The sequence below is a fragment of the Ochlerotatus camptorhynchus genome, unplaced genomic scaffold, assembly GCF_037179485.1.
Source record: "Ochlerotatus camptorhynchus isolate MF236.1 unplaced genomic scaffold, CSIRO-AGI_Acam_v1.1 ptg000101l, whole genome shotgun sequence".
In the NCBI taxonomy this organism is placed as follows: domain Eukaryota; kingdom Metazoa; phylum Arthropoda; class Insecta; order Diptera; family Culicidae; genus Ochlerotatus; species Ochlerotatus camptorhynchus.
Genome location: NW_027040591.1, coordinates 419,734 through 447,729, shown reverse-complemented (window position 1 = coordinate 447,729; position 27,996 = coordinate 419,734). Strand labels below are relative to the sequence as shown.

General features: G+C 39.7%; 1 protein-coding gene across 1 annotated transcript; it reads left to right on the top strand.

Moving 5' to 3' along the window:
- The first annotated feature begins 4 nt into the window (after positions 1–4).
- On the top strand, positions 5–27,973 carry LOC135699016 (uncharacterized). The gene is made up of 5 exons (XM_065219198.1): positions 5–329; positions 26,495–26,827; positions 26,906–27,221; positions 27,285–27,504; positions 27,559–27,973. Exons 1-5 carry the CDS (start codon positions 159–161, stop codon positions 27,764–27,766), a joined length of 1,248 nt encoding a protein of 415 aa, XP_065075270.1. The 5' UTR covers positions 5–158; the 3' UTR covers positions 27,767–27,973.
- Positions 27,974–27,996: the final 23 nt, after the last annotated feature.

The following is a 27,996-nucleotide window of genomic DNA, read 5'->3' as shown; positions in this document are numbered from 1 at the left end:
GATCGCTTGCATTTTCCAGACGAAGTTGACTCTCCAGAGTGGGGAAAAGCGCGCGCGAACATTGTGTTACTCATTGTGTCCCGTGCAGTATTGTGGTACAGCTCAACAAGTGGTTGCCAAGGGATCTGAACGGATAATTGGTTTGATTTTCGGGCAAAATGTCTCAACCACCGGCCGTTAGGAATCTGAAGGAGTTTCTCGAACCCGTACTGGAACCGGGCGTGAAGGTGTTGGGTTACAAATCGACATTCTTGACCGCACCCGGTGACAACTATGGCAGCACGATGTTGGCCTTGACCGTTGATGTAACCAGTGCACGCGAGGATGAGGTATGATTTCCTTATGTGAATATTTCGATTTAGAGGCGGCACATGTCGGGAGGAGGTCTACTGTCTTCGGGTGATATTAAAAATATGCTAGATGGATTGCGTGTTTGTGAAATAAAAATAAATGGCAGCATGGCTCCGCTCAGAACGGTGCAATTGGAGCTACATGGAGGTGGAGTCGACAAACGGATCGTATTGCGTGCATGTGAATTGAATAGTTGGTGATGTTTACACGGTGGTTTATTGAGCCGGTGACCAGCTGGCCGAGATGTTTGCGTTTGTTTGTACTGGGGCCGAATACATCCGCCTGGGTAACTGATTGTCTGCACTGATTTTCAGTGATGCAAAAGACGAAAAAAATCTAAATAATGAACGTTGAGCAGACTGTGTTTTGGAAAGAATTCGTGGAAGATTCCGCATTGAGCATTGGCTTGTAGTCATTTTTATAAGTTTATCACTCTCTTCGATTTAAATGAATGTTTGCACATATGTTGTTTGCTACCCAAGGTGGAATTTTCCATTAAAAATAGCCTATTTTTCCGGACTAACTTTTTATAATAACGGATGTGAAAATAGGTTTTAGTTTTTACAAAAAAAAATGTAGGGGAAATGGCTCTAATTTTGGCCTATGGATCTAAGATTGGGCTCATCGCTAAAAATCTACTTTTTATCCATTTTATCTAGATGAACGCGTCGTTGACCAAATTGGTCACTCTTTAAAATTTAGTCGATTGCTGAATTTATGTATGGGCCCAAATTAGGGGCATTTAGGCTGACATTACAACCATTTTCCCTACACAGAATACAGTATAATTGATAAAAACGACGTCTGAGAAGAAGTTTTAGCGTTGTAAGCAGTGTTGTGAAAATATCAAAAAATCAAATCTCACCAACACCCAAGATCACGCTTGATTTTCGTAGACAAAAATCAACAAGCAAACTACTGCGGTTGATTTTGCAAGCTGTGATATCGCAGCTCGGAACATCAAACTAACAAAACTCACCAACTGCAAATTTTACCAAACTGTGGTGAGATTGAGTTTAATGATATTTGCTTTACATCCGAATGCAACCGAAACTTCCATAACGGCTTGCAGCAGTCCCTTCGCGTCTGCCATCGGTGAAGATTAAAAAGAGCTAGCAAACTATGCTTTCTCTTTCTAAAAAAAAAACGATGTGTAGTGGAATCATTTGTGTGTCGAGTCAACTCTCAGCTTGATTTTTGCACGTTGTGAATAGTCTCGCAATATCAAAGGAGCTTGTAAAATCAATATCAAGCATGATATTTTGTTCCAATATAACGCGTGATATTGCAAGCGCATGAGAGCGGAAAAATATCAATTGATTTCTGATTTTGCCAACACTGGTTGTAAGTAAACAAATGATCATCTAGAAAAAAAAAAAAATACATACAGTGAGATACAAATCACTTTCCTGTTTAAAAATTATATTGATAATTTTCTCAAAAGCCGATCGATTTTTTTAAATTTTTTATGAAGAAAGCTGAAGTTATGTCCCTAAATCCAGTGCAGAGTGTTGAATGGAAAAATTCCTAAAGGTTTAGTTTAAATGATCGTTTGTTTTTATCAATTTTTAAAACATAACAAATCTCCGCATTTTTAAGTAAAGCAAAACTGGATTTCTAATTAAAATTCATTATGAATTGACTCATACAAAATTGATTCCTAAGTTTACCCGTTCTCAAGCTATTACGAATTTTAATTGTAGGAAATTATTCATAACCATTACATTAGTGTACTTTAGACCTTTTCGAATGTTAGTTATGCTGTCCAGCTACACAATGTATTTTCATGATTGCATATTATATAACAAAAAAAAGTCATCCTTAAACGCTGTACAGACTGGAGAGTTATAACATGTTATAACGGTTGTCAAATAATTGCAACACAGAAACCACCATCAAGATAGCGCTATAACATGTTATAACTCTGTAGTCTGAACGTACTATTAAACAAGGAGACTTTAAGAGTGATCCGTTCGGTTTCAGACGCAGCCAAAGAGAAAGAAGTTGATATTGTCCAATATACCCAGTGCACAGTGGTCCAGGAATGAAAATTAAAGGGAAATATGTACATGTTTTGACTCATAAATTGCAACTTTACCAGCAGAGAGTCTGGTGTGAAATTATTGCAATTATTATAATAAGGCCTTTAGTTTGATGATAGTTGCAAACCGAGGGGTGCGACACATCTAAATCTCGATTTTAAACTGTCGAAAAATCTCACACTAGCGAATCAATCTACGATTTTTTTTTTTTCATCTCTTGCATTTAAACCCATCTACTCACATCGCTCTCCACATTTTTGCAGGAAATCTTAAAAATCATAATCAATTCCAGAACAACATGTGAAAAGGACATACAAGCTTTTTGTAAACAAACCTTTGTAGGCCCTTTTCTCACCAACCGAGGGTCGCCCACGCAAACCAGCAATATCATCGGGAAGGGGAAAGTGTCCCCTACCCGGTGATGTTAAAGGTTTGCGTTGGTGTCATATGGGTGGCGAGAAAAGGGCATAAGAAGGTTTGTTTACAAAAAGCTTGTATGCCCTTTTCACATGTTGTTCTGGAATTGTGTTTCGCGAGTGCATCTCACAACAGCAAAGCAAAAAAAATCGTGCATCTTAGATAGAGTCGCCCCCCTCGTTGCAAACAAGGTTGCAAATACTCATTTCAGCTAAAATAATGTGATCGCGCACGGTAGGACCCGATTTTCTACGTTGTGTGATTATTAATTGAAACAGACCGATGTAATGGTCGTCCTGCCATGGCGGAGGCATTAAACTTTATAGATTTATTGTTTGTTTTTACATACAAGAACAGCACATTACAGTAGATACATAATAACAGTGACAATTATAGACGGACAAGTGGTGACATCTATGGACTGGTTTAATAACTATGTTATGCTTAGGGTAAAGGCGGTAATCGTCGTTGCACGAACATAATGTTTTTCGGAATAATAAAACCAAAAGATCGTATGATGGCATGTTTTACTTGTAACTTACAAGAAGAGGTTACAAAGTATGTGTTGGAAACATAAAACCTGTAAATTTTGCTTTCTATGAGTCACAATCAGCGATTTGCTGATCGCTGAGTGAGTGAGTGAGTGAGTGAGTGAGTGTGTAAAAAATCGCTGATTGTGACTCTCATGAAGTGAAATAAACAGGTTTAATATGTCAAACACATTCTTTGCAACCTCTTCTTGTATCCTACCAATTCAAAATATGATCATGGCATCTAATAATTTCATAATAAAAAAAACATTGTTTTAGCTGAAATGAGAATTTGCAACCATGGTTGCAAATAGGGTAGTTCTTAAAATGACAAAAATAATTATTTCATTTCCAATGGTTAAACCTTGTACAAAGTTACAAATTACGCCATAGAAACTATAGTAATAGAGCTAATGATTATGTTTCTATTGCAGTTTTTATGATTTGAGGTGTCCGTACTTTTTTTTATATAATAACTCTTTCATTTAAAATTTTATGTGAAAGTAGAACATGTTTTTTCTGCTCATAGAGTTGCACATTTTTGCTGAAAGAAAGTATCTCGTTTAATCATTTAATTTTTATTATAACGTTGCGACAAATTTTCTAAAAAACTAAAGCAATTTTCACTGATCCTTGACCACTCGACCAGCGGTTGGCAGTTCACTCTCAAATTCCAAATGACACTTATTGGATGTAAAAACTTTGACATCTTTGCATTCTAGCTTAAAAAAAAACATCTTAGGACTTCTTTTTCAATAGGTGTAATTTTAACGATTTTGTTGACATCTACGAAACAAGAATAGCATCACCATGATTTTTTCATGTTATTAAATATTGTTGGTTATCATCAGGTCAATCACTTTATATTTTATTTTAGACATAAGTTGTGGATCAAATCAGGGCAAACTTATGACGATTTATTGAACCATTAACAATATAGCTTTCGAGAACAAGAAGAAGGGGTCGAAATTAGAATAAGACCACCCTAACTTATAGTCTACACGGCGAATGAGAACGACTCAAATTTGAGTTTAGTTCACTCATAATCGCCAAAAGTGCAGGAACTCAGCGATGAGTAAAATTTGTCTCATGGTTTCCTGTGGAAAACCTAAAAAAATCTGCCGGAAAATGAGGAAATTGACGAAAATTTTATTCAGTTTCGGAGCTGTACCAATAGACTGAGTGAATCCAATCTTTACTTTTCTCAAATTCGGGAATTTTTCCCTGGAAAATCTTGGAAAAACCTGGGAAAACATGAGGCAAATTAACTCATCGCTGAGTTCCTGCACTTTTGGCGATTATGAGTGAACTAAACTCAAATTTGAGTCGCTCTCATTCGCCGTGTACTCAGTAAAGACACGGTATTACCAACCGGTGGAAAGTAACGATTTTAAATTGGCTCACACTAGACTAGCCTATCAGTCCCAAGTACATCGATGAACGTATCCCATTCTAGTCGAAATTCTAGTACTACACTATGTTTGTTTTATTCGCTATGAAAGTTTGACAGATAAAATGAGGGGTTCGTGGATTTTCCTATGTTTCGAGGGGTGCATCGATTAGCTTGGGACCGAAGAGAGTACCACACTGAAATTTTTTATTCGTAAACTCTCTTCTACTCATTTTGTAAAAACGGGTTTCGTAGATAAAACAATTATTTCGTTTGATCTGCGAAACATTCCTATTGCATATCATCAGGTAAAATGTCAACATTACATTTAATTCTTAGAATACACGAACTGAATTTCGTACGGATATTAAAACTACCTTTTGATCGTCAGTGCAAATCAGTTTATAGCTTAGAATTTAGTTCCTTGACAGCTAGAGGAACTCGGTCATCATCATTAGACAGCTATATATAAAAAACGGTAAGTACATTGAATCAATGTCATTGATGTGTTGTGATGTGATGTGTTGATGATACTATTTCGGGTAATAATCCAATTGATAATTTGCAGAATGTGGTTCCCGTATGGCATCCGGTTTGGAGCTAATCCAGTTGAATTTCTTTTAAATTCCTTCATCGCAGGATCAAACTGTGTGCATCGATGTTTGTGCAGCCCACGGTGGATGGATGCAAGTGACGAAACTAAATTACCCAATGGATTTGTTCCCAATTAATCAGCGTTAGCGGAAATCCAGTGACAAAACAACCTACGGAAATAAAGACGTGCTGAGTGATGGTGCCCCGAATATGAATGAAAAATACTTGTACGATGCGTATCAGCGGGTTTGTTCAACGCTGAGTGATAGTGCGACGAATAAAGAAGTTAAATTTTAATGATTGTGGTTTGATTTTTTGTATTTTTGATGATGATCGTTTGTTCCACCAGTATTCTGCTGTTGTCCTCCCAGGTGTCCATATTCATATTATTGCTGTTTCTGCTGGCACTGATTGTTGGGCAGATGTACTAACTTTTTCGTAATACAACAATGGCTAGAAATTCACTCTTACTTGTCAACGAATCTTTCGTAAGTATGTATTGTTTATCGTACAATGTATCAATGCTGTTTTATGGGTCTACGAATGATTCGTACTCTTTTTCGTCATTAGCATTTTTACATACGAATAATTCGTAGCGATTCGTAAAATGCAAGAATGCTACGAAATCAATCAGGTTGGTACATTAAACGAATCTCACTTCATACATAGTACGAATATATTTCGTTGCAGATAACAACGAATGAATTCGTGGCACAAACTAACGTTTTCGTAGAATAAACGATATTATATTTTCAGTGCAGAGCTGAGCCAAAAAGTTGAGCACGTTTCTTCGGGCCCTTCCGGTCTTAGAGTTACTTCTATGGTATTACCAAGCCGGAGGCTTCGGGTTCGATTTCCGGTCCGGTCGAGGGAATCTTTCGGGTTGGAAATTTTCTTGAATTCCCTGGGCTTTGAGTATCATTATGCTTGCCACACAATATTCGAATTCATGCATTGGTATTGGCATCAAAAGATCTCACTTAAAAACTGTGGAAGTGCATTTAAAACACTAAGTTGAGAGCACGCAATAAGCTTATATGCACTAAGCAATTAGCATGAAATGTGAATGAGAAGAAGAAGAACTTTCAATCAAATTAAAATTTTATTTCGTCAAATGCAACTTGAAATACATGTTGAAAGAGAGCTTGGTAGTGAATGTTTCGAATTACTTGATTTCATGGACATAATAAGTTTGTCCAAGTTATCCTGCATGATCTGCTCCCAGCATTCTCAAATTTAACATTTCAGCATGTTTACATTGTCGAATTGTTTGCCATTTTCGTAAACGCGACGAGCAAGAATTGACCACATGTTTTCGATAGGGTTTCGATTCGGACAACAAGCTGGCCACTCGAGAATCATTATGTTTTTGTCAGAAAATCAGGCCTTAGTCAACTTTGAATTATGGATCGCAGCGTTATCTTGCTGGAAGATGAAGTCTGGACCCATCAGTGACTCACCGTGCTCAATCAAACTTATCTTGAACATTTCGATGTAATCCTCCGACTTCATTCTCGTTGAGATCCACGCCAAGGGAAGCTCAGCGGAAATAAAATGCTCTCCAAAGCATCAGCGTTGCACCACCAAAGTTCTGGCTCATTTTGACATCCGGTTCTTTGCGCAAATCGCCAGTCATCAATGTTGAACTTCCTTTCGTCCAAAAACGGTACATTTTTCCATTCATCCGTCCAACAAATGTATTTTTCAGCTATTCAATTTATGCCACTCTGCACAGCTGCAAATCTGAACGTATTTGTGATGCTGTTCTTTTATTGTTCATTGCTTCTCTACAATTTCTTCGCTTATCCTTCGCCGTAAGCTTACTTTTCTTCCCACGTTGGTCGATACAGTCAACATTGTCGCCATTTTCCGGAAACTTCCGACAAGGGCATGTGATTAGAAGAGTTTCCGACCGATTTCTCTAGAAGAGAGGCTTGCATCATGGTAGGCTTTGATTTTCACCTTTTCCTCGAACATCAAATGCTTTACTCGCCCCATTGCTGCTGGATTATTGAAAAATATTCTGTTTTCATCGCAAGTTGAATAAAACTTAACCTTCTGCTTGAATCTATTGCAACCAGCGCTGTCAGATTGTTTTAAAAAATATCGGTATCAAAGGTTTAAAAAAAATCGGTATTTATCGGTATTTACAATAGAGCTAACTATAGAGGAAGAATAGCGCTGCCGTCGCTGTCGAAACATCTTTTCCTTACATATAATAGGGACACAACTGTCAAAGCGTGAACAAACTATGCAGTTTGACAGTTCTGTACCCGGTATGCCGGCGCCGGTGGTGTAGTGGTAAGCGTGACCGATTTCTAACACCCCGATGGGTCTGGGTTCAATCCCAGCCGAGGTCGGTGGGATTTTCTGAGGCATAAAAATCTCTGGTCACGTCTTCCTTCGGAAGGGAAGTAAAGCCGTTGGTCCCGGCCCATGTGTGTTGAATGGGTGCGATATCCTACGCAGGTGTGGAGCCTTCAATGGATGGCAATCGATGTCCGTCGGTGATTGGCACTAGATTGCGGAACAGAGACCGACGTTAAATAAAGGAAAGAAGAAGAAGAAGAAGTACCCGGTATTATTCAACGTCAGACAAAGGGAACACCAGCGCTATTCTTCCTCTCTGAGTGGTGCGAAGTGAAATTTTCTTCATGTTGGTAGTGTTGAAATAAACGTTTCATCACCGTTGGTTGGTAGAGAGAAGTGTCAAACGGCTTTTTGTGCAGAGCCGATTCGTGACTTTGTGATTGTTTGTTAACATTGTTCATAGCTGGAGTTTTTACGGAGTGGAATAAAATTCAGAATGAAGTGTTTTGCTCACTTTTGCAATTATAAAGATGGACACAAGGAAAACGAAGCCTATTCAGGTTTCCCAAGGATTCAGCAGTACGAAAAGAGTGGCTCAGTTTCTGTGAGGTGGATCTCAATTTTCAAATCAAACCCAGTGACCGGTTGTGCAGTATTCATTTTGATAAAAATTGTGTAAAACATCTGAATTCAGTTGCTTATCGTGATAAAAATGCAATCCCTACACTGCGAACATATGATGATGGTTCATTTATCAGTGAAACAATTGACGAAAGTGATAAAGTTGTTAACGATGAAGATGGGCGATCGCCGGAACTGGAAAATATTGCAAAGCAAAGGTGACACATTTTTTAAATTGAATTTGAAATCAACAAACAAAATAGGGTAGAGAGCCTCTGCGGCCTAATCCCCCATTGTTGGTCTATCGTGCAGGAAGAATTAAAAATAGTGTCGATGAAATCTACGACTTCGGCATTAACGAGTCAATTATACGTTTGGTACGATGCCTTCAAGAGGACAACGTATGAATATTTACACCTTTTGTTCGCGAAAACAAAAGAAGCACTCCAAGCGACTCCTTTTTTCATTCCTTTTTTGCCTTCATTGTGTGCTGAAGTGGGATGCAAAGGCTTATCAAGGTGTTTGTGCTGAATAGGGACTGGTATATAATAGGGACTCGTATTTGATGGCAAGAAACTGTTTTGTATTCTTAACCAATATAAGTGTAAACAATTTGTGATTCATTATCAAGCTCAAAGTCATCTATTTCCATTTTCTTATGTAAACATGCACTCGAAAAAGACGTATAAGTTGCAATCAAACATAGTAATTTTTATTTGTATAAATTGTTGCAAATCAGATGCAAATTTAATGTGGCCGACGATATCTATGGAAGTGCTGTCGAAATTCCCTGGGACCTCCAATGGCAACGATTTGACTTCCCTCCAAATCGTGTGAAACTCGAACATGAAAACTCTATAGAACCCCCGTAGAACCTCGCTGGCAGCAACTAAAATATCCACTGAAACCTCTTCTGTCGCGGGAAAAATCTGTTGAAATTTCCTGGAACTTTTGTACTATCATCACAAATCTCCTTTGAACGTTCTCCGAAGTCGTTCCTGAGCGAAAAAAAATCGGAGGGGTTTTTTTCAGCGCAGGAGTCTACTTTGGTCCAAAATACGCAATAATACTGTTATTTTTAATTGTTTGAGTCGTTTCAAATCACGTTTTTAAAAAGATCAAAAACATTACTGAAAAATATTTATTTTTTTATTTTTTTTTTTTTTTTATTAATTACTTTATTTGTACAGGCTCAATCGAATAAACTTTACAGAGCCGAGTTATCATTTTCGTTATACATTATTGATGTCTTATATTATATATAAGTTAAAGGAGCTGGACCGGATACTCGCGGTTGTCTCGAGGTTAGTGGAGATTTACAATTTTTTTGGATGGGAAAAGGGAGAGGGAGGTTTGAAATGTGGTTTTCGATACAAATATTTAATTAATCCTAAAACATGAACTAATTTCTATTCATCTTGAAAACAAACATTAAAAAAAAAAAACTACACGCACAATACACAAACTAAACACAAGGTTAATAAAACTTACAATCTAAGGTTAGTATTCTTAAAGTAAACATATATGAGTTTCATAAACTCCAGATCACGTCTAGCCAAAATATCCCGAACTGGAACATTAGGTTGTCTACCTCGAGCCCGAAGGGAATCGCACAGCTCAGATCTGACTCCACGATGCTCAGCACAAGACCAAAGGATGTGATCGGCGTCTTGGTAACCTTGTCCACATTCACAGAGATTGCTGTCTCCCAGCCCAACACGGAACAAGTGAGCGTTTAACGAATAGTGATTGGACATGAGGCGAGACATCATACGAATGAAGTCTCGACCCACATCCAACCCCTTGAACCAAGGACTCTTCGACACCTTACACGCTAACTTGAAAGTACCCATTAAATGAGTATCTTCTACTCACTTTTTGAATTTAGTCTGAACTGTCAAAAAATGAGTATTTACAAAAATACTAAATCGGGTACTTTTTCCTCATTTTTGAAAATATCTTCGGCAATTTAAAATGGTTCAAAATATTCATTAATAATTCAATGCAAAACGTGACGCCATGTTTGAGCTGCATCGAAGTCTCGATCGAAGTAAACAGTGCTAATTTCGGATAACTAAAGTATGGAACAAATCTTTTCGGTGTGGTATTGTGAAAATAGATGATCCAAGTTACTTCGAAAGGATTCGAAAAACTGGAAGGTAAGAATTTTTCCCGTTCAACGAAAGACTTCATGCAGCTTATTTCATTTACCGTTTGAACGCACACATCTTATAATTTATTACCCCCAGAAACCTGTCCTGGATAATGCCCCTTTACCAGCTGTCGCATCGATCGACGTAAAGCGGGTGTAGGAGGTGGATACCGAGGTGGATACGGCTGAGGAATTGAAAATTCCTTTATTGGAGCATGTTGACAAAAGAAGACCTCATGCAAACTTGAATCAGCTGTCTCGAAGTTGTGATGTGATTTGGCTATGATCGGTTTTTATTTAATTGCTGAATAAACAAAACTTGGTGTTTTAGGATTTTATTTAAAAAACTCCAATCAATGATTTTAAAAATAAACTTAGAAATATCTTTGATGACAAGGAGCCCCCTGAAACTAAATTTTCGATAAAATGGGTACTTTTTACTCATGTACAGAAAAAATGAAGGGGTAAAAATACCCATTTTTTGAAGTATTCGGCGAATACTCATTAATGAGTAAAGTCAGTTTTACTCATTTCATGAGTTAAGCCACTTTTCTTCAAAATGGGTAAAATTTTACTCATTAATGGGTACTTTCAAGTTAGCGTGTAGGGATGATCGAATATAGCCATCGTCCCAAACTCCCTTCACTCCACTTATTCTGCCAGCTGACGAGTGACTGTTGACGATAAATGAAGAAAAATTCGTTGTAGGCGATTTGTCGATCGTAAATATCGCCTTCCATAGCGCCCACCTTAGCAAGTGAGTCCGCCATCTCATTGCCCGGAATCGAGCAATGAGATGGGACCCATGCAAAGGTGATGACAAAAGATCTTAAAGATAAAGCACTTAAAAGCTCTCGTATTTTCATGAGAAAATACGAGGAGTGCTTTACCGGCCTCATGGATCGAATAGCCTCGACAGAACTGAGACTATCCGTAAAAATAAAATAGTGATCTGGTGCAAGTGAGGCGATCGTTTCTAGCGTATAGTGTATTGCCGCCAGTTCAGCAACATATACGGAACAAGGAGCTTGAAGCATTCGAGAGGCGCTATGAAATTCGTTAAAAATACCAAAACCAGCGGACGACTCTATTAGTGATCCATCTGTGAAGAACGATCTTGCGGAATCAACTTGGCCAAACTTTGCAGCGTAAATTGACGGAACAATCATGGAACGATGATGTTCTGGGATCCCACGAATCTCCCGCGTCATAGATAAATCAAAACTAACTGAATTGTCAGAGAAGCATACACGATGAGGATTATGCTGTGAAGGGCTGACATCCTGTGTTATGTACACGTAGTACAATGTCATAAAACGAGTTTGGGGGTTTAGCTCAAGAAGCTTCTCAAAGTTTGCAATCACCAGTGGGTTCATAATTTCACAACGGGTGAGGAGCCTGAGGGATAATTCCGAAAACCGATCAGATAGTGGCAACATGCCCGCTAACACTTCGAGACTCATCGTATGAGTCGAGTGCATGCATCCTAACGCGATACGAAGACAGCGATACTGGATCCGTTCCAGTTTGATGATGTGCGTTTTAGCCGCCGACTGGAAGCAAAAACTACCGTACTCTAAAACCGATAAAATCGTTGTCCGGTACAACGTCAGAAGATCTTGTGGATGGGCTCCCCACCACGTTCCGGTAATTGTTCGAAGAAAATTGATCCTTTGTTGGCATTTTCGTCTCAGATACTCAATGTGGGATCTCCAGGTGCATTTGGAATCGAACCAGACCCCAAGATATTTGAAAGACATGGAATGAGTGATCGGCCTACCCAAAAGTTGAAGCTTCGGTTGTGCTGGGCTATGCTTCCTAGAAAAAACGACCAACTCAGTTTTCTCCGTGGAGAATTCGATACCTAGCTGAATAGCCCAAGTAGACAAATTGTCTAAGGTATCCTGTAAGGGTCCTTGCAGGTCGGCCTCTCTGGGCCCTGTCATAGACACAACTCCGTCATCTGCAAGTTGTCTCAGCGTGCAGTTGTCACTTAGACAATTGTCAATTTCTCTGACGTAGAAATTATACAAAAGGGGGCTTAAACATGAGCCCTGGGGGAGGCCCATGTAACTAAATCGAGAAGCTGTAGAGTTTCCATGAGAAAAGCTCATATGTTTCTCTGACAGCAAATTGTACAAAAAGTTATTAATTAATGGAGAAAGGCCACATGCGTGGAGTTTGTCTGAAAGGACCTCAACCGATACTGAATCAAAAGCCCCCTTAATATCCAAGAACACAGAAGCCATTTGCTCTTTTTTAGCAAAAGCCAACTGAATTTCGGTGGAAAGCAACGCGAGACAGTCGTTCGTTCCCTTGCCCCTACGGAAACCAAATTGAGTATCTGAGAGTAGGTGGTTCGTCTCAACCCATTTGTCCAAGCGAAAAAGGATCATTTTCTCCAACAATTTTCGAATGCACGATAACATCGCGATGGGACGATACGAGTTATGATCTGAAGCCGGTTTTCCAGGCTTTTTAATGGCTATAACTCTCACCGGAACAATATTGAGCTCTAGGAACTGACAAAACAAGTTCAACATGCGCCTCTTAGCGACGTCTGGGAGGTTCTTCAACAAGTTGAACTTGATTCTATCAGCCCCCGGAGCCGAATTGCCACACGAAAGGAGCGCGAGTGAGAGCTCCAGCATTGAAAAGGGCTGGCTGATCTCGTCTACCGAATTCGTCGTTTCGCGAGGAATCATCCGTGCCGGCACGGAATCAGGACATACTTTTCGTGCGAACTTAAGAATCCAACGATCTGAGTACTCCTCGCTCTCGTTGTCTGAAGACCGGTTACGCATCCTTCGCGCCGCATTCCACAGCGTATTCATCGACGTTTCGCGCGATAATCCGTCCACGAATTGCCGCCAGTATCCGCGTTTCTTGGCTTTGATGAGGCTTTTGAGTTCGCGTTCAAGAGTCGAGTACGCTTCGAAATACACGGGTGTTCCACGTTTCCGGAAAAGCTTAAACGCGTCGGACTTTTTACGATAAACCTCTGTGCATTGAAGGTCCCACCAAGGGGAAGGAGGTTTCCTACGCAAACACGTTCCAGGAACCGACCGAGTTTGAGCTCGAAGCGCGCTGTCCAAGATCAGATTGGAGAGGAAGTTATATTCCTCCAACGGTGGAAGCCCTTCTACCGACGACACGGCTTCCTCTATCGCGGTCTTGAACGTTGTCCAATCGATATTACGGGTGAGGTCGTACGCGACGTTAACGGATTCCGACGGATTGAACCCACTGGCAATCGAAATTTTGATCGGCAAGTGATCACTACCGTGGGGATCTTGGATCACATTCCACGTGCAATCCAACGATAATGAGTTAGAGCAAAGTGTGAGGTCTAATTTACTTCCATTCGAGGATGGTCCAGCCAAACGTGTTACTTCTCCATTGTTAAGTATTGTCATATTGAAGTTATCACAGAGGTCATATATAAAAGTAGAACGGTTGTCATCATACAGTTCCCCCCAGCCTGTACCGTGGGAATTGAAATCTCCCATGATCAACCGTGGAGCAGGAAGTACCGAACATATATCTGAAAGTTGTTTGCGATTAACAACGGCTCTAGGAGGAATATAAACAGAAGCAATACAAAGGCTCTTACCTTTAATAATAGCCTGACATGCGACAACTTCCATACCTGGAAATTGTGGAAGATTCACTCTATAGAAGGAATGGCACTTTTTGATCCCCAAAAGTACCCCTCCTCCACGCGAATCCTCACGATCCAGTCGAATAATGTTAAAATCATAAAAAGGAAGATCAATATCTGAAGAGAGCCAAGTTTCACAAAGAGCAAATGCATCACAATCATTATTGTGAACTAAAAACTTAAAAGAGTCTAATTTAGGAATAAGACTTCGACAATTCCACTGTAGAATAGTGATCAAATCCCCGACCTCGTTTGGAAAATTATCCATCGAAGGAAATGATTGCTGCAAGGAGGGGCCATTTCAACGTCAATTGCTTTAAGAGGGTCTTCACAGTAGGAAGCATTGCCAGAACAATGCTTTTCAGAGGATCAGAAATATTCAGGTACTTGAGGATATCGTCCACAATTTTATCAAATGAGAACAACCCAGATGAAGAAGGGGCTTCTGTTCTTAAAAATGGTACATCAGGGGTTTTGGATGTCCCCGGGAGAGGTGGAAAATCCTGGGTATAGTCAGTTCTTCTGAATCCACACTGAAAATATTGTTTCGTTAATTCTCTTACGCTTATTTCGTAAACATGTGATTCGTAGATAAAACAATTGTTTCGTTAATTGTACGAAACATCCGTATTGTATGCCGTTCGGTGCATCGCCAATATTACGCATAATTTGTACAATAAATTAAATGAGTTTCGTATTGACATGAAAGCTACATACATATACAATACGAAAATCTTTCGTCCATACGTGCTATCGTCGCTGTGTTATTCGTAAACTCTATGAAATTATTCGTTTGAAGTTCGAATTACATTTCGTTGCCTGTCATTAAATTCAAAACAACTGGATTTTCGTTTGTTGTTTGTTTTCGTGAAAGTGTTCGGTCGCAGTAATTTCCGTTGAAGCACAATTTATGGCGATATTTTATCAGTCAAACTATAGTAAGTTATTTGCAGTAATTTATGATTCTAACGATGTCTAAAAGTTATGCTCCTTCAAGGTTCCTTGCCGTGGCTTAAAATAACCCAGATTCTAGATTGCCATTAATCTGTGAAACCGAAGCACATCATGAAAAGTTACAGGCAGGATTTTCTATTCAGATGGCAGGCAATGAACAGGGAAACCAGAATACGGAAGTGAATCGCTGACGAACTGAGCATACAATTTGTACCATGTTTTTCGAGACTGAGTGATCTGTGCGAAGAGTCAACCCCGGATTACATTCGGAAGTAGAAACACCAAAGCCCCCGTCATACAGCTGCCCCGCGGTACAAGTCAACAAGTGGAGAGATCTTCAGCCCGGTCCGGGTTAGCATCGGAGCTGACATCACCAGACATCCAAGCCGTTTATGTTTTGTAAAACCCCGTAATATTAAAAGCATAATGACGTATTATTAAAGCATAACGACAAAAATTGTACAAATTGAATTCGTTTATGGTATGGAATAAAAGAATATGGCTGTACGAAATGCTTTCGTACTTTCAACGATATACAAAACAACAATTTTATGTGTTTACGAAATGTTCGTGTCATTGTCCTGATTTTTGTACATTGAATGAATGATGTTTTATGGATATACGAATGATTCGTACTTTTTTCAATGCTTGGATTTTCTCAAACGAATAATTCGTATATATATTTCAGAAACGCTTCGTAAAATAAAAACTGTTAGGATGCAATTGATTTTAGGAAACGAAACGAAAACCGCTTCGTATAAAGTACGAAACAATTTCGTTGCAGAAAACAACGAATGGATTTGTAGTGCAAACGAGCGATTTCGTTGTATAAACGAAATTTTATTTCCAGTGCAGGAGGAGTAGAAACTTCCTTTTTTCCACCACTCCTTGATTTGGGCAAGCTGATTTGAGGTTCTTCATTCTCAACTTTCCGCGAACGGATGCGTTTTCGTTTCCGTGCTGAAAAAAGGAAAGAAGTTCCCTCCTCAGCCAAGTCAGAGTCAGTCTCGTCATCTGACAAAAGAGAAAAGGGATTTTTGTCGTTGGTCGATGGCGTGGCCGTCTTAAGCATTTCTGCAAAAGACTGCCGGGAACGTTCCTTAAGTGAGCGTTGTAATTTCTCCCCGCGTTGTTTGTACACCGGGCATGACGAGATACCATGAGGAGTTCCCTTACAGTACACGCATTTTGGTGCAGTGACTGTGCAGGCGCCATCCTCGTGCTTCTCCCCGCATTTGGAACAGCGTGCCTTGCTGCCACAGTGGGACGCCGTATGTCCCAACTGCTTACAGTTTTGGCAGTTCATGACCCGGGGAACGAACAAGCGCACAGGTAGTCGAAGTTTTCCCAGCTCGATGTAGTGAGGAAGGGCTGAACCAGAAAAGGTCACACGGAACGAGTCTGTGGGGGTAAAACTCTTTTTACCCTCGCTGACAGATACTGAGCCCAGTTTTTGGACATCCAGTATCTGCACCGGGGGAAGCAAACGGTTCTTGAAACGGCCAACCGCCTGCTTCTCCAAGATCTCGGGGGTCAGACTCGCTTCGGTGACCACACCTTCGATCTCCACATCACGAGCTGGGATGTAAACTCTATACTCGAGCGTGAAGAGCTGGGAGGCAGCAATCTCGTTAGCCTGCTTCAGGTTAGAGACGGAGACACGAAGTTTATTGTGCCTAACCTTCGTGATTTCAGTCACGGCTGAGTATCGCTTCGTCAGATCATTCGTAATTTGCATTACATTCAAAGGTTTGTTTCTGGGCTGAAAGTAGACAACCCATGGGCCAGTCGAGTCATCTGGATAGGCTCGCGATCGGGGGTTTATCTGAGCCTGTCCTTTGCCAGACTGAGACGATGAACCAGGGATGACATCATCTTTCTTCTGAGATGACGTACGTTTTCGACCCTTCTTGCCATCGCGTGGCAAAGTGGTGTCATCTTCCGACAAAACGTCCATTTCGTCTTGCGACAAAATGTCCATTTTGCCGTACTAGTGGGAGCGAAAAACGCTCTACCACTGAAACGATAATCACTCGGACACAATACACAAAAAAAAAACTACAAACACAGAACACAAACTTAAAATTTAACAGATGGGCGAAAGAGAGAAACAAGAACAAAAACTTATCTGATAATCCTATACTACTACCACCGAGCGTTTAAACAGCAGCAGCGGAGCGACGCGCAGCGTGGATGATCTTCGATCAGCGTGTGCGGGCGGTCTTCGTTGGTGTGTGCTTGTATGAAGCTCGGCACTCAGCTGAACACACGATGATAGATGAGCGGTGTAAATGCGGAGGCAGATGCTGACACTCGATGACGATGATCCGTGTGCAGGTATGCGTTACCACGCACCGAAATGGTTGGCGAATTGGCAATCGCCAAAACAATTTTCCTTCCGATGATGCCGAAAACACACTTTCTTCTCAGAAAAAAACTCACTTTTAGTTAATTGTTTAACTGGGAACTATGTCAGGAAACACTAAGCGAGAAAAACTGATAATTTAAATCAAGTGAATATCGAGAAAACTTCCAAAATAGCGGAGCGCGAACTAAGTCGACCGTACTTCTTGCTAGGACGCAGTGGAGTGATTTTTTTATTTTGGACGATAACAATACTTCTTTCTATTTCAACGAACCACAATGATAAAAAAGTGGTTCGATTTGACAGCTCGAAAGTGGTTCGATTTTGAGGTCCGTCTTCGCACCACTCAGCTTCCTCTATAGTATATTAGCTCTATTGTATTTACTATTTATTTAATTTTATATTTTTGCCGTTTTTGAAAGCGAACATTTTAACGATGGTGACGACTGAGATTTGGGGGATTGCTTTGCGGCTTTATCAGTCTTAAAATACTCTTTAATTTTTTTAATTTGATTTTTTAAACTATCGCTGTCCTCAAGTGGTGATCAAAATTGTGACCAATTAGTGTTTTTTTTTCAATTAAATATCATTAAATGAAACCAAAATATAGAAAATCAGCCACAACAACGACTAAACTATTGACAATAAGACAAATCCAGAACAACATGTGAAAAGGGCATACAAGCTTTTTGTAAACAAACCTTCTTATGCCCTTTTCTCGCCACCCATATGATACCAACGCAAACCTTTAACATCACCGGGTAGGGGACACTTTCCCCTTCCCGATGATATTGCTTTTTTGCGTGGGCGACCCTCGGTTGGTGAGAAAAGGGCCTACAAAGGTTTGTTTACAAAAAGCTTGTATGCCCTTTTCACATGTTGTTCTGGAAATAATATTTTCCCTTGAAAAAAGCCACAATCTATGGCCGAAATGTCGGGCAGATTACATCGAACTCGTTGCATCGTTTTAACACTGAGAAAGCCTTTAATCAAAGCAAAATTTTAGCTTTTGAACTATGATCGGAAAATTCCGGAAGAAAACTTCGGGGAATGTTTGAATTAGCTTCTGAATGGAGCTGAAAAAACATCCAGAGAAAGACGAAAGAAGCTCTTGTGGATGAAGTTAGAGAAAAGCTGGAAAAACCTCCGGGAAACTTCCAAGACACGAACTTGTGGCGAAAATGTAAATAAACTATCGAGAAAAAATCGGATGTCACACAGGCATGGAAAATCATTTGCATTCATTTCATACATTCATTTACATTCATTTGCCTCTAACTTTTTTCATCAACAGCATTCCGCAAAATGATGTATAGAGCTTTTGAAGGTTTTGTTATTAACTACAAGTTTTGGTCATAACTCAAATCTGTATCTCTTATGCATCACGAACTAGAGCGAGCAGAACTTGTTACTGTTTTTCAGTGAATGTAAAATACATTCACTGAAAAACAGTAGTGGCTTCTGTTTGCTCTGCTTCGTCATGCATAAGAGATCCGGATTTGACTTGTAAACAAAAGTAGTAGCTAATAACAAAACCTACAAAAGCTCTATACACTATTTTGCGGAATGCTGTTGATGAAAAAAGTTAGAGGCAAATGAATGTAAATGAATGTATGAAATGAATGCAAATGATTTTCCATGCCTGATGTCACATCCAAAGGAAGCCAGAAAAGTTTCGGAAACCGAAAGTAAATTTCCATAAATAGCCATGTCCAGGGAAAGCCAGAAGAAGCTCAAAAAAACCTTCCAATAGAAGTCGAAAAAAAAACCTTTGGCTTATGGTCAAACTTTCAGAATAAGATGAAAGAAATTTCTGGGAGAATTAATTTAACTTCCTTGAAAAGACGAAATAAACTTCCTGGAGACGCTGGCAGAAACTTCATAAGGTAGATTGGAAGAAACATCTAAAGAAAGTCGGAAGCCAGAGCCCTTACGGAACAGTCGAAAGAAACAAGGACATAATTCCGGAAGAAAAAGATTCCTGGGGGATGTTCCAATGATCCAGAAAATTTTCCTGGTATTCAAAAAACATCCCTGAAGACTCCGAAATTTCCCTGAAGTTTTCGGATCATTCCTGAAATGCACTTAGGAATATTCCATAATTCTTCGAAATTCCTTAAAAGTTCTTGTAATTTTCATGAAATTTCACGGAATATCTCTAATGATCTTAGAAGGTATCTTTCTTGAAGATTACGAAATCTCTTAAGTGCTCTCACAATTTTCTTGAATTTGTCGTAACATCAGCATTAAAGTGCTTTGATCTTTGCGATTTTTTTTTTATTTTTTAAAATTTATCCACACTGCCATTAAAAAGCATAGAACTTCCCAAAAAATGTTCTCACGAGGATCTAATGTTCATGCAACTTCCCTTACGTTTCCTAAATTTGCATGGACTTTGCTGAAGTTTTCGAAAGTTGCCTGAGTTTCTCAGAACTCCTTTATAATTTCAGCAATTTCACTGAAATTAATTGATCTGTCCTGATGTTCTCAGAGCTTCACTAAATTTCGTGAAAACCATTAAATTTCCCTGAAGTTCTTTGGACTTGTGAAGTTTCCAAAATATTTATGATGTTTCTTCGTCCACTTCGTTACAGAGGTAACTCTAAGACCAGAAGGTCCCGAAGAAACGTGCTCAACTTTTTGACTCAGCTCTGGTACTATCTTCGGTCCCAAGCTAATCGATGCACTCCTCGAAACATGGGAAAATCCACGAACCCCTCATTTTATCTGTCAAACTTTCATACCGAATCAAAACAAACATTGTGTAGTACTAGAATTTTTACTAGAATGGGGTATGTTAATCGATTTGCTTGGGACCAATAGGCTAGTCAAGTAGTGAGCCAATTTAAAACCGTTAGTTTCGTATTGATTCTTGGTAGTAGTGTTGCCATGTGTTACACTGAAAAATTGCAATAGCAGGTTCGGCAACAAAGTTTTCCAGTCTGTCACTTCGTTTGTAGATGTATTTGGGACCAATAGGCTAGTCAAGTAGTGAAGCAATTTAAAATCGTTAGTTTCCACCCGTTGGTATAACTAAAGAGACTGAATTGGGTAAAGAGGCGACATCTTATCCATTTAACAGGTCTTTTGCTCGATTGGAATAGCTTTTCCTATGACTTTGGCAGATAATCGATTGTTCCAATTTTGGCATATCGTCTCTTTATAAATTCAGGGATTACTTACTTGAAAACCTACCATATTATTTCGATGGAATGCTCTTGAGCAGTTTATAGATGAATCTGGACGGTTGTAAGTACCCGTCCGTACAACAACCAGCTGCTTCTTCCCCGCCATCTCCCCATGCATTACAGGGAAGTTGCTCGCATTTGGTTGTGTTTGGAATCCTCTTGGTCGTCCTAATTTGTGTAAATACCTATAATGAAATTCCAATGAAATGCCAATCACACTTTGAATGTGGTAATCCCTTGCATCAACCTCTTTTTCCATCTTGATCAACTGTAGGGTATCCTCGTCCTTCACGAAGCTCATCTCTTGCTGCAAGTTCTGATTATCCATACAGCATTGTCATCCGATTGATGTCCTGTTTGTTGAGTTGCGATGAGGTAACGATGTTTTGCAACAACATGAGTTTGTTGTATCCGGTCACTTTTCGGATTTTTAATCACCGGTTGGGTCACTCCAGTCACACACTGCTGAAGATACGGCGGTGACAGATCGAATCGGGATGACATTAGCACAATGAGAAGAACAGCTGGCACCAAGCAAAGCGAGGTTTTTGGTGAAGGAAGGTCAATCTGGGACAAACTCGAATCTTGGAACGACAGTTGGCAATCGTAGAATGAATCTGTGAACAAGACTCCACCTGCTGTTCCGAATTTGTAAATTAGTAAACTTGGCTACGATGGATGACAGCATCAATATTTATGGTAGGAAGCCAAAGGATCTGTGTGGTCGCTTCCATTACGTCACTGCCCGGCCAGTCTTGCAGTCAATTGAATTGCGGCCTTTACGGAGCGAAGGTCATGTGCTAAGCTGTGGACTGCTTTGAAATGGGAGATGGGATTCCACCATCCACAGATTGATGTTGCCAGTAAAGGACATCAGCTCACTGAACAGCAGCTTCACCGAGGCAGCCGTTTTAGGTTTATTTCCTAAAGCAGATTCGAGTGAATGAAAACTGGCTGTGTTGGTGTTAGATTAGATTAGATTAGATTAGAAGCAGATTCGAGTGAATGAAATATTGAACGCGACTAATTAAAAAGATAAATTCACGTAGAGGTTGATCAATTCATCGTATTAATCGTATCCAACGCCAGATACCTTGACGCCGATGCTTTCCAGCATAACGTCGGGGACAACCGCAGCTGCTCTTTATCGGAGTTCATCAGTTATTTAATCCTTCCACAGCAAAAAATAAATTTTAATGTTACATCCAAGAGGATGCACTTCAATCATGTCGAAAATCTCATGTAATTTTTATGGCCACACAAATGAACAATTGCAGTAAAAGCAACGTAATGTCAGCTCATGCACTGTATTAATGATAATTTTGCCCTTTTTGGCAAGTAATATTACATCATATTTTCGACACAATTGAAGTGCATCCACTTTGATGTGATATTAAAATTAATTTTTTGCTGTGTCGTGTAAACCGGTTTGAACACTTGTAATTTTGGTTTTGCAACTCCAACTGTTGTGTTTTCTACTCTTATTGTGTATAACAATATTGGTATACACTGAACGAATTTTGCTCCATTATTCGAACTTGGTATACTTTTGCGGTGAAACTTAATCAGATCAATGTATAAATGTTTGTAACTGTAAATTGATAACATTTCAATCTATCCATGTATAGTAAAATTTCGTCGATTTTTTTTTCATTTTACAATCATAATGAAATGATCATCATCTATGATTGCCGGATAGCGAATTTTACCTATTAAAGTTGTAACCGTTTAGTTATAATGTCCTAGGTTTTAATTTGCGCATTTTGTTTTAGGAAACTGTAGTGTTTTTTTTAGTGTCAGTGTTGGGTTAGTAGGATTAGTAGGATTGTTGGTAAAATTGCTGTAATTGAAAAATGTATAAATTTGCGTTTGTAGGCAGTTTGAAATTGATATTTGTTTATAAACTTAATTGGGTGTGACAGGATCGAAAGGGTGTTATGATCAACTGTGGTAGAAAAACTCAATAGTCGAAGGAGATGACATGGATGGTTGGTGATAAGCTACAAGGAATGAAAATGGAGGAAATAAGGAACGAATGAATCATATCATTCGAGCAGTTGAAAATGACGTTTCCTACCACTCGAACTTTAACATGGAACAATATTTTGATATTTTTTCTTCTAAAAGCTCGAGAAAATAGGATCTTATTTGTAATATGCTTGAAAAATCTGGAATTTATTGTTTCATTTCCGTAAAATCGCTGGTAGAAGGTCGTCTCAAAGCTGCTCGACAATATGATTAATTGAAAACTGGATGCGAAAAGGAGGGCTTTTGATAGCTGGGATGGTCAACCATTGCCCAGAAGTAAACCGGCGTTTGACAAAAATCAAATGACAAATGGCACCTAGAAGACGTGAGTGGAGTACAAAAGTGAACCGAAGGCAGTGAACGACCTTTTTATGTTCCTGGTGTTCATTCAGGTAACTGAATTTGACCAAATATGATTTTGGCTTGGTTTTAAACAACCAGTTGTCCTTCAGGATCTCTTTGATTTATTCCACGGATATCCTCACGATCGGCACTTTTCGACCAAGTCAGTCTCAACTGTCTTGGTCTAAATGTCAAGGATCTTCCACTCTCCGGCTTAATAATTGCCAGAAAGGAGAGCATCCTCGGACTCGGAAGTCATAATTGTTAAGAAGGAAGACCCTTCTCGGCTCGACCATGGTGACCTTGTCACGGTCAGCTGATAATCGCCAACGAAGGGAGACGCCGTTGACATCGAAAAGGTTACTTCGGTAGCTGCACAGGGATTGCTACATTCCCTGGTTGCGAACCGCCAAGGCAACGCGCGACCAGTTGAAGACAACGATCCGCCATTGTCGACGGAGTGATCAAGCCACGGACCGCCATCGCGGTCAAACAACAGCTGCTCAATACAATCACCACCAGCGAGCGCTCGCCATCGTCCAGCAAACACCACCGGTACGTACCAGAGAAGCAGAAACCCATAGAACACCATAATAGCCCAATAAGACCATCCGCACCATAATTCCATTTGAATAAATTTCTAGACTTTTTCCACCCACACTTTAGCTTTCAATTAATTTCACCATCATTTAAGAAATCCCACAGTTTCTGCACAGTTTGTTCCGCGTACCCCTCCGAATTACCCAGTAGTATGCCGGCTAGACTGATGCAAAATTTGACTTTTTCGCTCCACAGTGCTCAAACGGTTCCAAATCGGGTCCTGATTAGCCTCCCAAAGTTACAACTCATTTGGTTAGAAACAGACTGCGCACAAGCCATTTGAAGTTTGCATGTAAAATACTATGGGAAATCTCCCCTTTTTGTTCATAGCCTTCTAGTCTTTTTCTATATTGAGCTGCGAAACAGTTCGATAGCCATTCTTATAGAAAATTTTCTCAGCTGAAGATCGTTTCTATGTAAAACGAGACAGGAAAAATTTATTAATTATTTAAGAGATTGGTAAACTTATGACATGATCAAGCAGCAGCTCTGTAGGCAACACTGTATTTTGCAGTGTGACATAGTAGCCATGATTTTTGTGTCCTATTCAACGCCCCAGAAACACCAATGTTGCCTGCTGAGCAGTTGATTGAGCATGATCATAAGACATCAGCGCATTGGACCATTGATAACTTTCGATACTTGCATTTAATCAAAAAGGGGTCTTTTGAAGCAGACCGATATGGTGAACTATTAGATAGACATGCATAAAAATCTTGGTTTTATCATAATAATTCCCATACAAACTTCAAATGGTTTGTGCCAGCTCAGTTTCTCGCCAAATGGGTTCAAATTGTGAGAGGTTAGTCAGGATCCGATTTGAAATCGTTTAAGTATTGTGGAGCGAAAATTTCAAATTCATCACTCTAATGCCGGCCCTGTGACGCAGTTCAGGGGTCTCATGCTACAGAGCTAGTTATCCGGGAGTCTTGATTGAGCCACTAGGTTGAGTCTCATCTAGTCTCAAAGTGGTGCCAGCCAGCTGGATGTATTTTAAAGGCATTATACCGTGGACACCAGTTAATCTGAACAACACTTCATGTATGCTAACGGAGTTCATTTTTAATTTGAACTTCTATTAACTCTTCGACCACAAGAAAAGCGAGTCGCTTGTTGCCTTATATGCTGTTTTGTTTTGATTCTGCGTTCCGTTTTTTCATTATATATGCTAAATGACGTTTGAGCAACTTTTAGTTTGCACGCAGATTAGCGGGGTTCAAATTAAAGTACAGATTAAAAAGGGGTAGATTACCGGGAGTTCACAGTAATGTACTTGGAGTCACTCGAAATGGTTACCACAAAAAAATCCAACAGGTGCTGTTAAACAAATTCCAACCATCAAGACTAACACCAAGGTTTACGTCCGTTAAACAGATTCGCTCGAAAGATACATTTTTAGGATCAACATTTAACAATTTATTATTAAATTAAATTCTAAAGTCATAACACAAGTGTAGCTGTCCACATTTATTCGTGCCAATGAAAAAATACGATTAATTCATCGCAATAATCACTAATGACTGTAAACATCCTCAACAAAGAAAACTTAATTATCAAAATAAACGGGTCTGAGGGGAAGCAGCAGAAGCATATTTCTACCATTTGACTTGCTATTGTTCAGTTTTGTACTTGATAACCATTTTAACGCTTTTTCCGAACTTTACTAAATATCGACTCATTCAAACAATTGTAATCAAATAATGAGAAAGTCGGAACGAGTTCTCATTTTTGCTCTGGAAAAAAAGGCGCCAATTTGTGAGTGGTGTTGAGAGCATATAAACAAAGGCACAGATACTCCAAGTTGGGATACTTGTACTGGTTAATCAAAACATCAATCGCTTCCCACTTACATGCATTAGGGACCGAGAGGGCTCGAGATGTAAGCTCATTTCTCAAATCTGATACTCAAGAAGTGCTCTTAACAATCCATGAGTGACGCTGTTTCCGTCCAATTTCCGAATGGAGCAAAGTTTCTGCGAATTCGGCAGCATACAACAGGAACGAAAATGAACAGATGGAGATTAATGTTTGTGTGGTAGACTACACCCAACCGGGAAATGTAAGATTCTCTTACAATTTTGTCTTAAAATATGAAGAATTTGTGATAAATGAAAGCATATGAACAAAACTGTACGTAGTCGTTGGAAGGGTTTCCCAAGTATATTATAGAATCAATGCTATTTTATGAATAAAGTTTACATCCATCAATGCATTCAACCTATCCTAATTACCTTTAGATGCTTTTGAACGAACATATTGATTAAGGTAAGATATTACTTGTTCCCAACAGTCTGTTGTAAAAACTACCACAAAATTTCTCACAGGAAAATGCATTTGCATTTTGTTTTGCGTGTACAACTCATTGAAATTACGCTTTAGCTTTAAACATTAAAGCTACCAACGAGGGTTGGGAAACAAGGAGTATTGATTTGTTGTCTGAACAAATCAATCCTACGCGGGAAACTAGATGAGCGGGGTCCATTGGTTGAACAACTAATTCTATGAGTCATATAATAAATCCTCCTTTGCTTAATGTTCAACCGGTGATGGAAGGAAAGTTTTTGTGGCCTTGTAGGCATTTCCAGCAGTCTGCTCATTGCCAAATAAAATTGAGGATAATTTCTCAACTATAAACGCATGTTTTAATTCGAATTTCATACACGATTTATCCCCCACGAACTGGACGTTTTGTATGAATTGCACTCCAAATCAATTGCAAGGTCAACGACATTACCCTGATTGGAACAGCGATGCCTTGTTGCTTCACTTTATTTTGTAATATTACCAGTAGCACCGGGAAACATGCATCAACTATCTTAGACCGTGGTGTGTACATTCAAACACGACAGCGCCTCCCGTTATTGCCGCAAAGCCTCTAGTGTCGCATTACATTTAATTAATTAGTCCCAATTCAATTTGTCTTATCTATCATAACAACGTATGGCGAAGCCCGAGCAGCTCCAGCTGGTTGCCAAAATGCGCCCCACAAGTGAAGAGTTCCTGGAGATATTCCAAATTGACGTCACGTTCGTCAAGGAAGCGGCCCTATACTCGCAGATAGTTCCAGCCATGATCAAGTTACAACGGGAGATGGAATTTCCGGAAGACGAAACCGTTGACCTGTTTTGTCGGTGCTACAATACGAGGGTTTCGTTGGATCCGAGCTGCAGCAAGGTGGATGCCGATGGGGTGATGTTGCTGGAGAATCTCAAACTGGCCGGGTATATCACCGAAGACAGGAGGATGGGATTCAACCGAGAGTTGGCCGAGTTCATACTTAGGGTTTGTTTTTGCCAGATATGGAAATTCACACCAGCAGCGAACGATGTTTGCTCAATACTAACATTTATGTTATTTCAGAAACTTGCCCTGTTCCATGCCATTCCGATAGCTTTGCGTTTCCTGAAACCGGAGGTGTTTGAGTCGAGCATACAGAAGTACCTAGTGAAAATAGACATAGATGCGAGCCTGAACGAGCAAACCATCCGACGCATGATAAACGTCTTTGGCGCTGATTTGGTTAAGGCTGGTGTGAGAGAGCCTTTGATAAAGCGGATACTGGAACTGATTGACGATTGTCGCACCCGCCAGGCGAATCTGATATCGGACGAAACCACCCAGTACTGTTCGATGCTGCACAATGATTTGTGGGTTAACAATATGATGATAAAATATGGTAAAGCATGAATCACTCCACCGCCACACGGGCTTTTTCACTAAAGAATACTATTTATTACAGATGATGTCAAAGGGAAACCAATGGGGCTAAAATTTGTGGATTTCCAACTTATTCAGTTGGACTCACTCGTGCGGGATATTTTGTTTTTCCTCCTCACCAGCGTTTCGGATCCGGATCTGGACAGCAACATGGACGATTACTTTAAGGTTTACTTCGAAGGCTTACGGATAGATTTGGCCAGACTCAAATGTCCCAATTTAAGTCAATTCACTTATCAAAGGTAATTGGTCCTGATGGAGTTGCAGGGCAGCATATTTCATTGACTTTTCCACAGTTTTTCGGAGGAAATCAATCGAATCGCACCGCGGGAGCTGTACCACATCGTATTTATGCTGCGGGTGGTGCTGGCCAAAAAGGAATCCATTCCCGAGCACAGCGAACTGGTCGCGGAGCTATTTTGCAATGATAATCTCGTCGAGGAGGACTACTTTCGTAAGCTGTTGTCAGTGGTGCAGATTTACGACAAGAAAGGATGGGTTTAATCTAGTCACAGTTGGTGCTATCCGAGATAGACAAACTATAAAAAAAAATACCAAATGGATGGATGTACAAATACAGTGATATAAACCAAAGATATCGAATGGAAGAGATGGTGGTCAGTGTGAAATGAAATAAAGTTTTAAATGTGAAGACGCCGTGGAATGCGATAATAAAAATACTTTATGGTGTGATTGAAATTCCCCGAGAGATATGACATTCTTCAAAGGGGTGA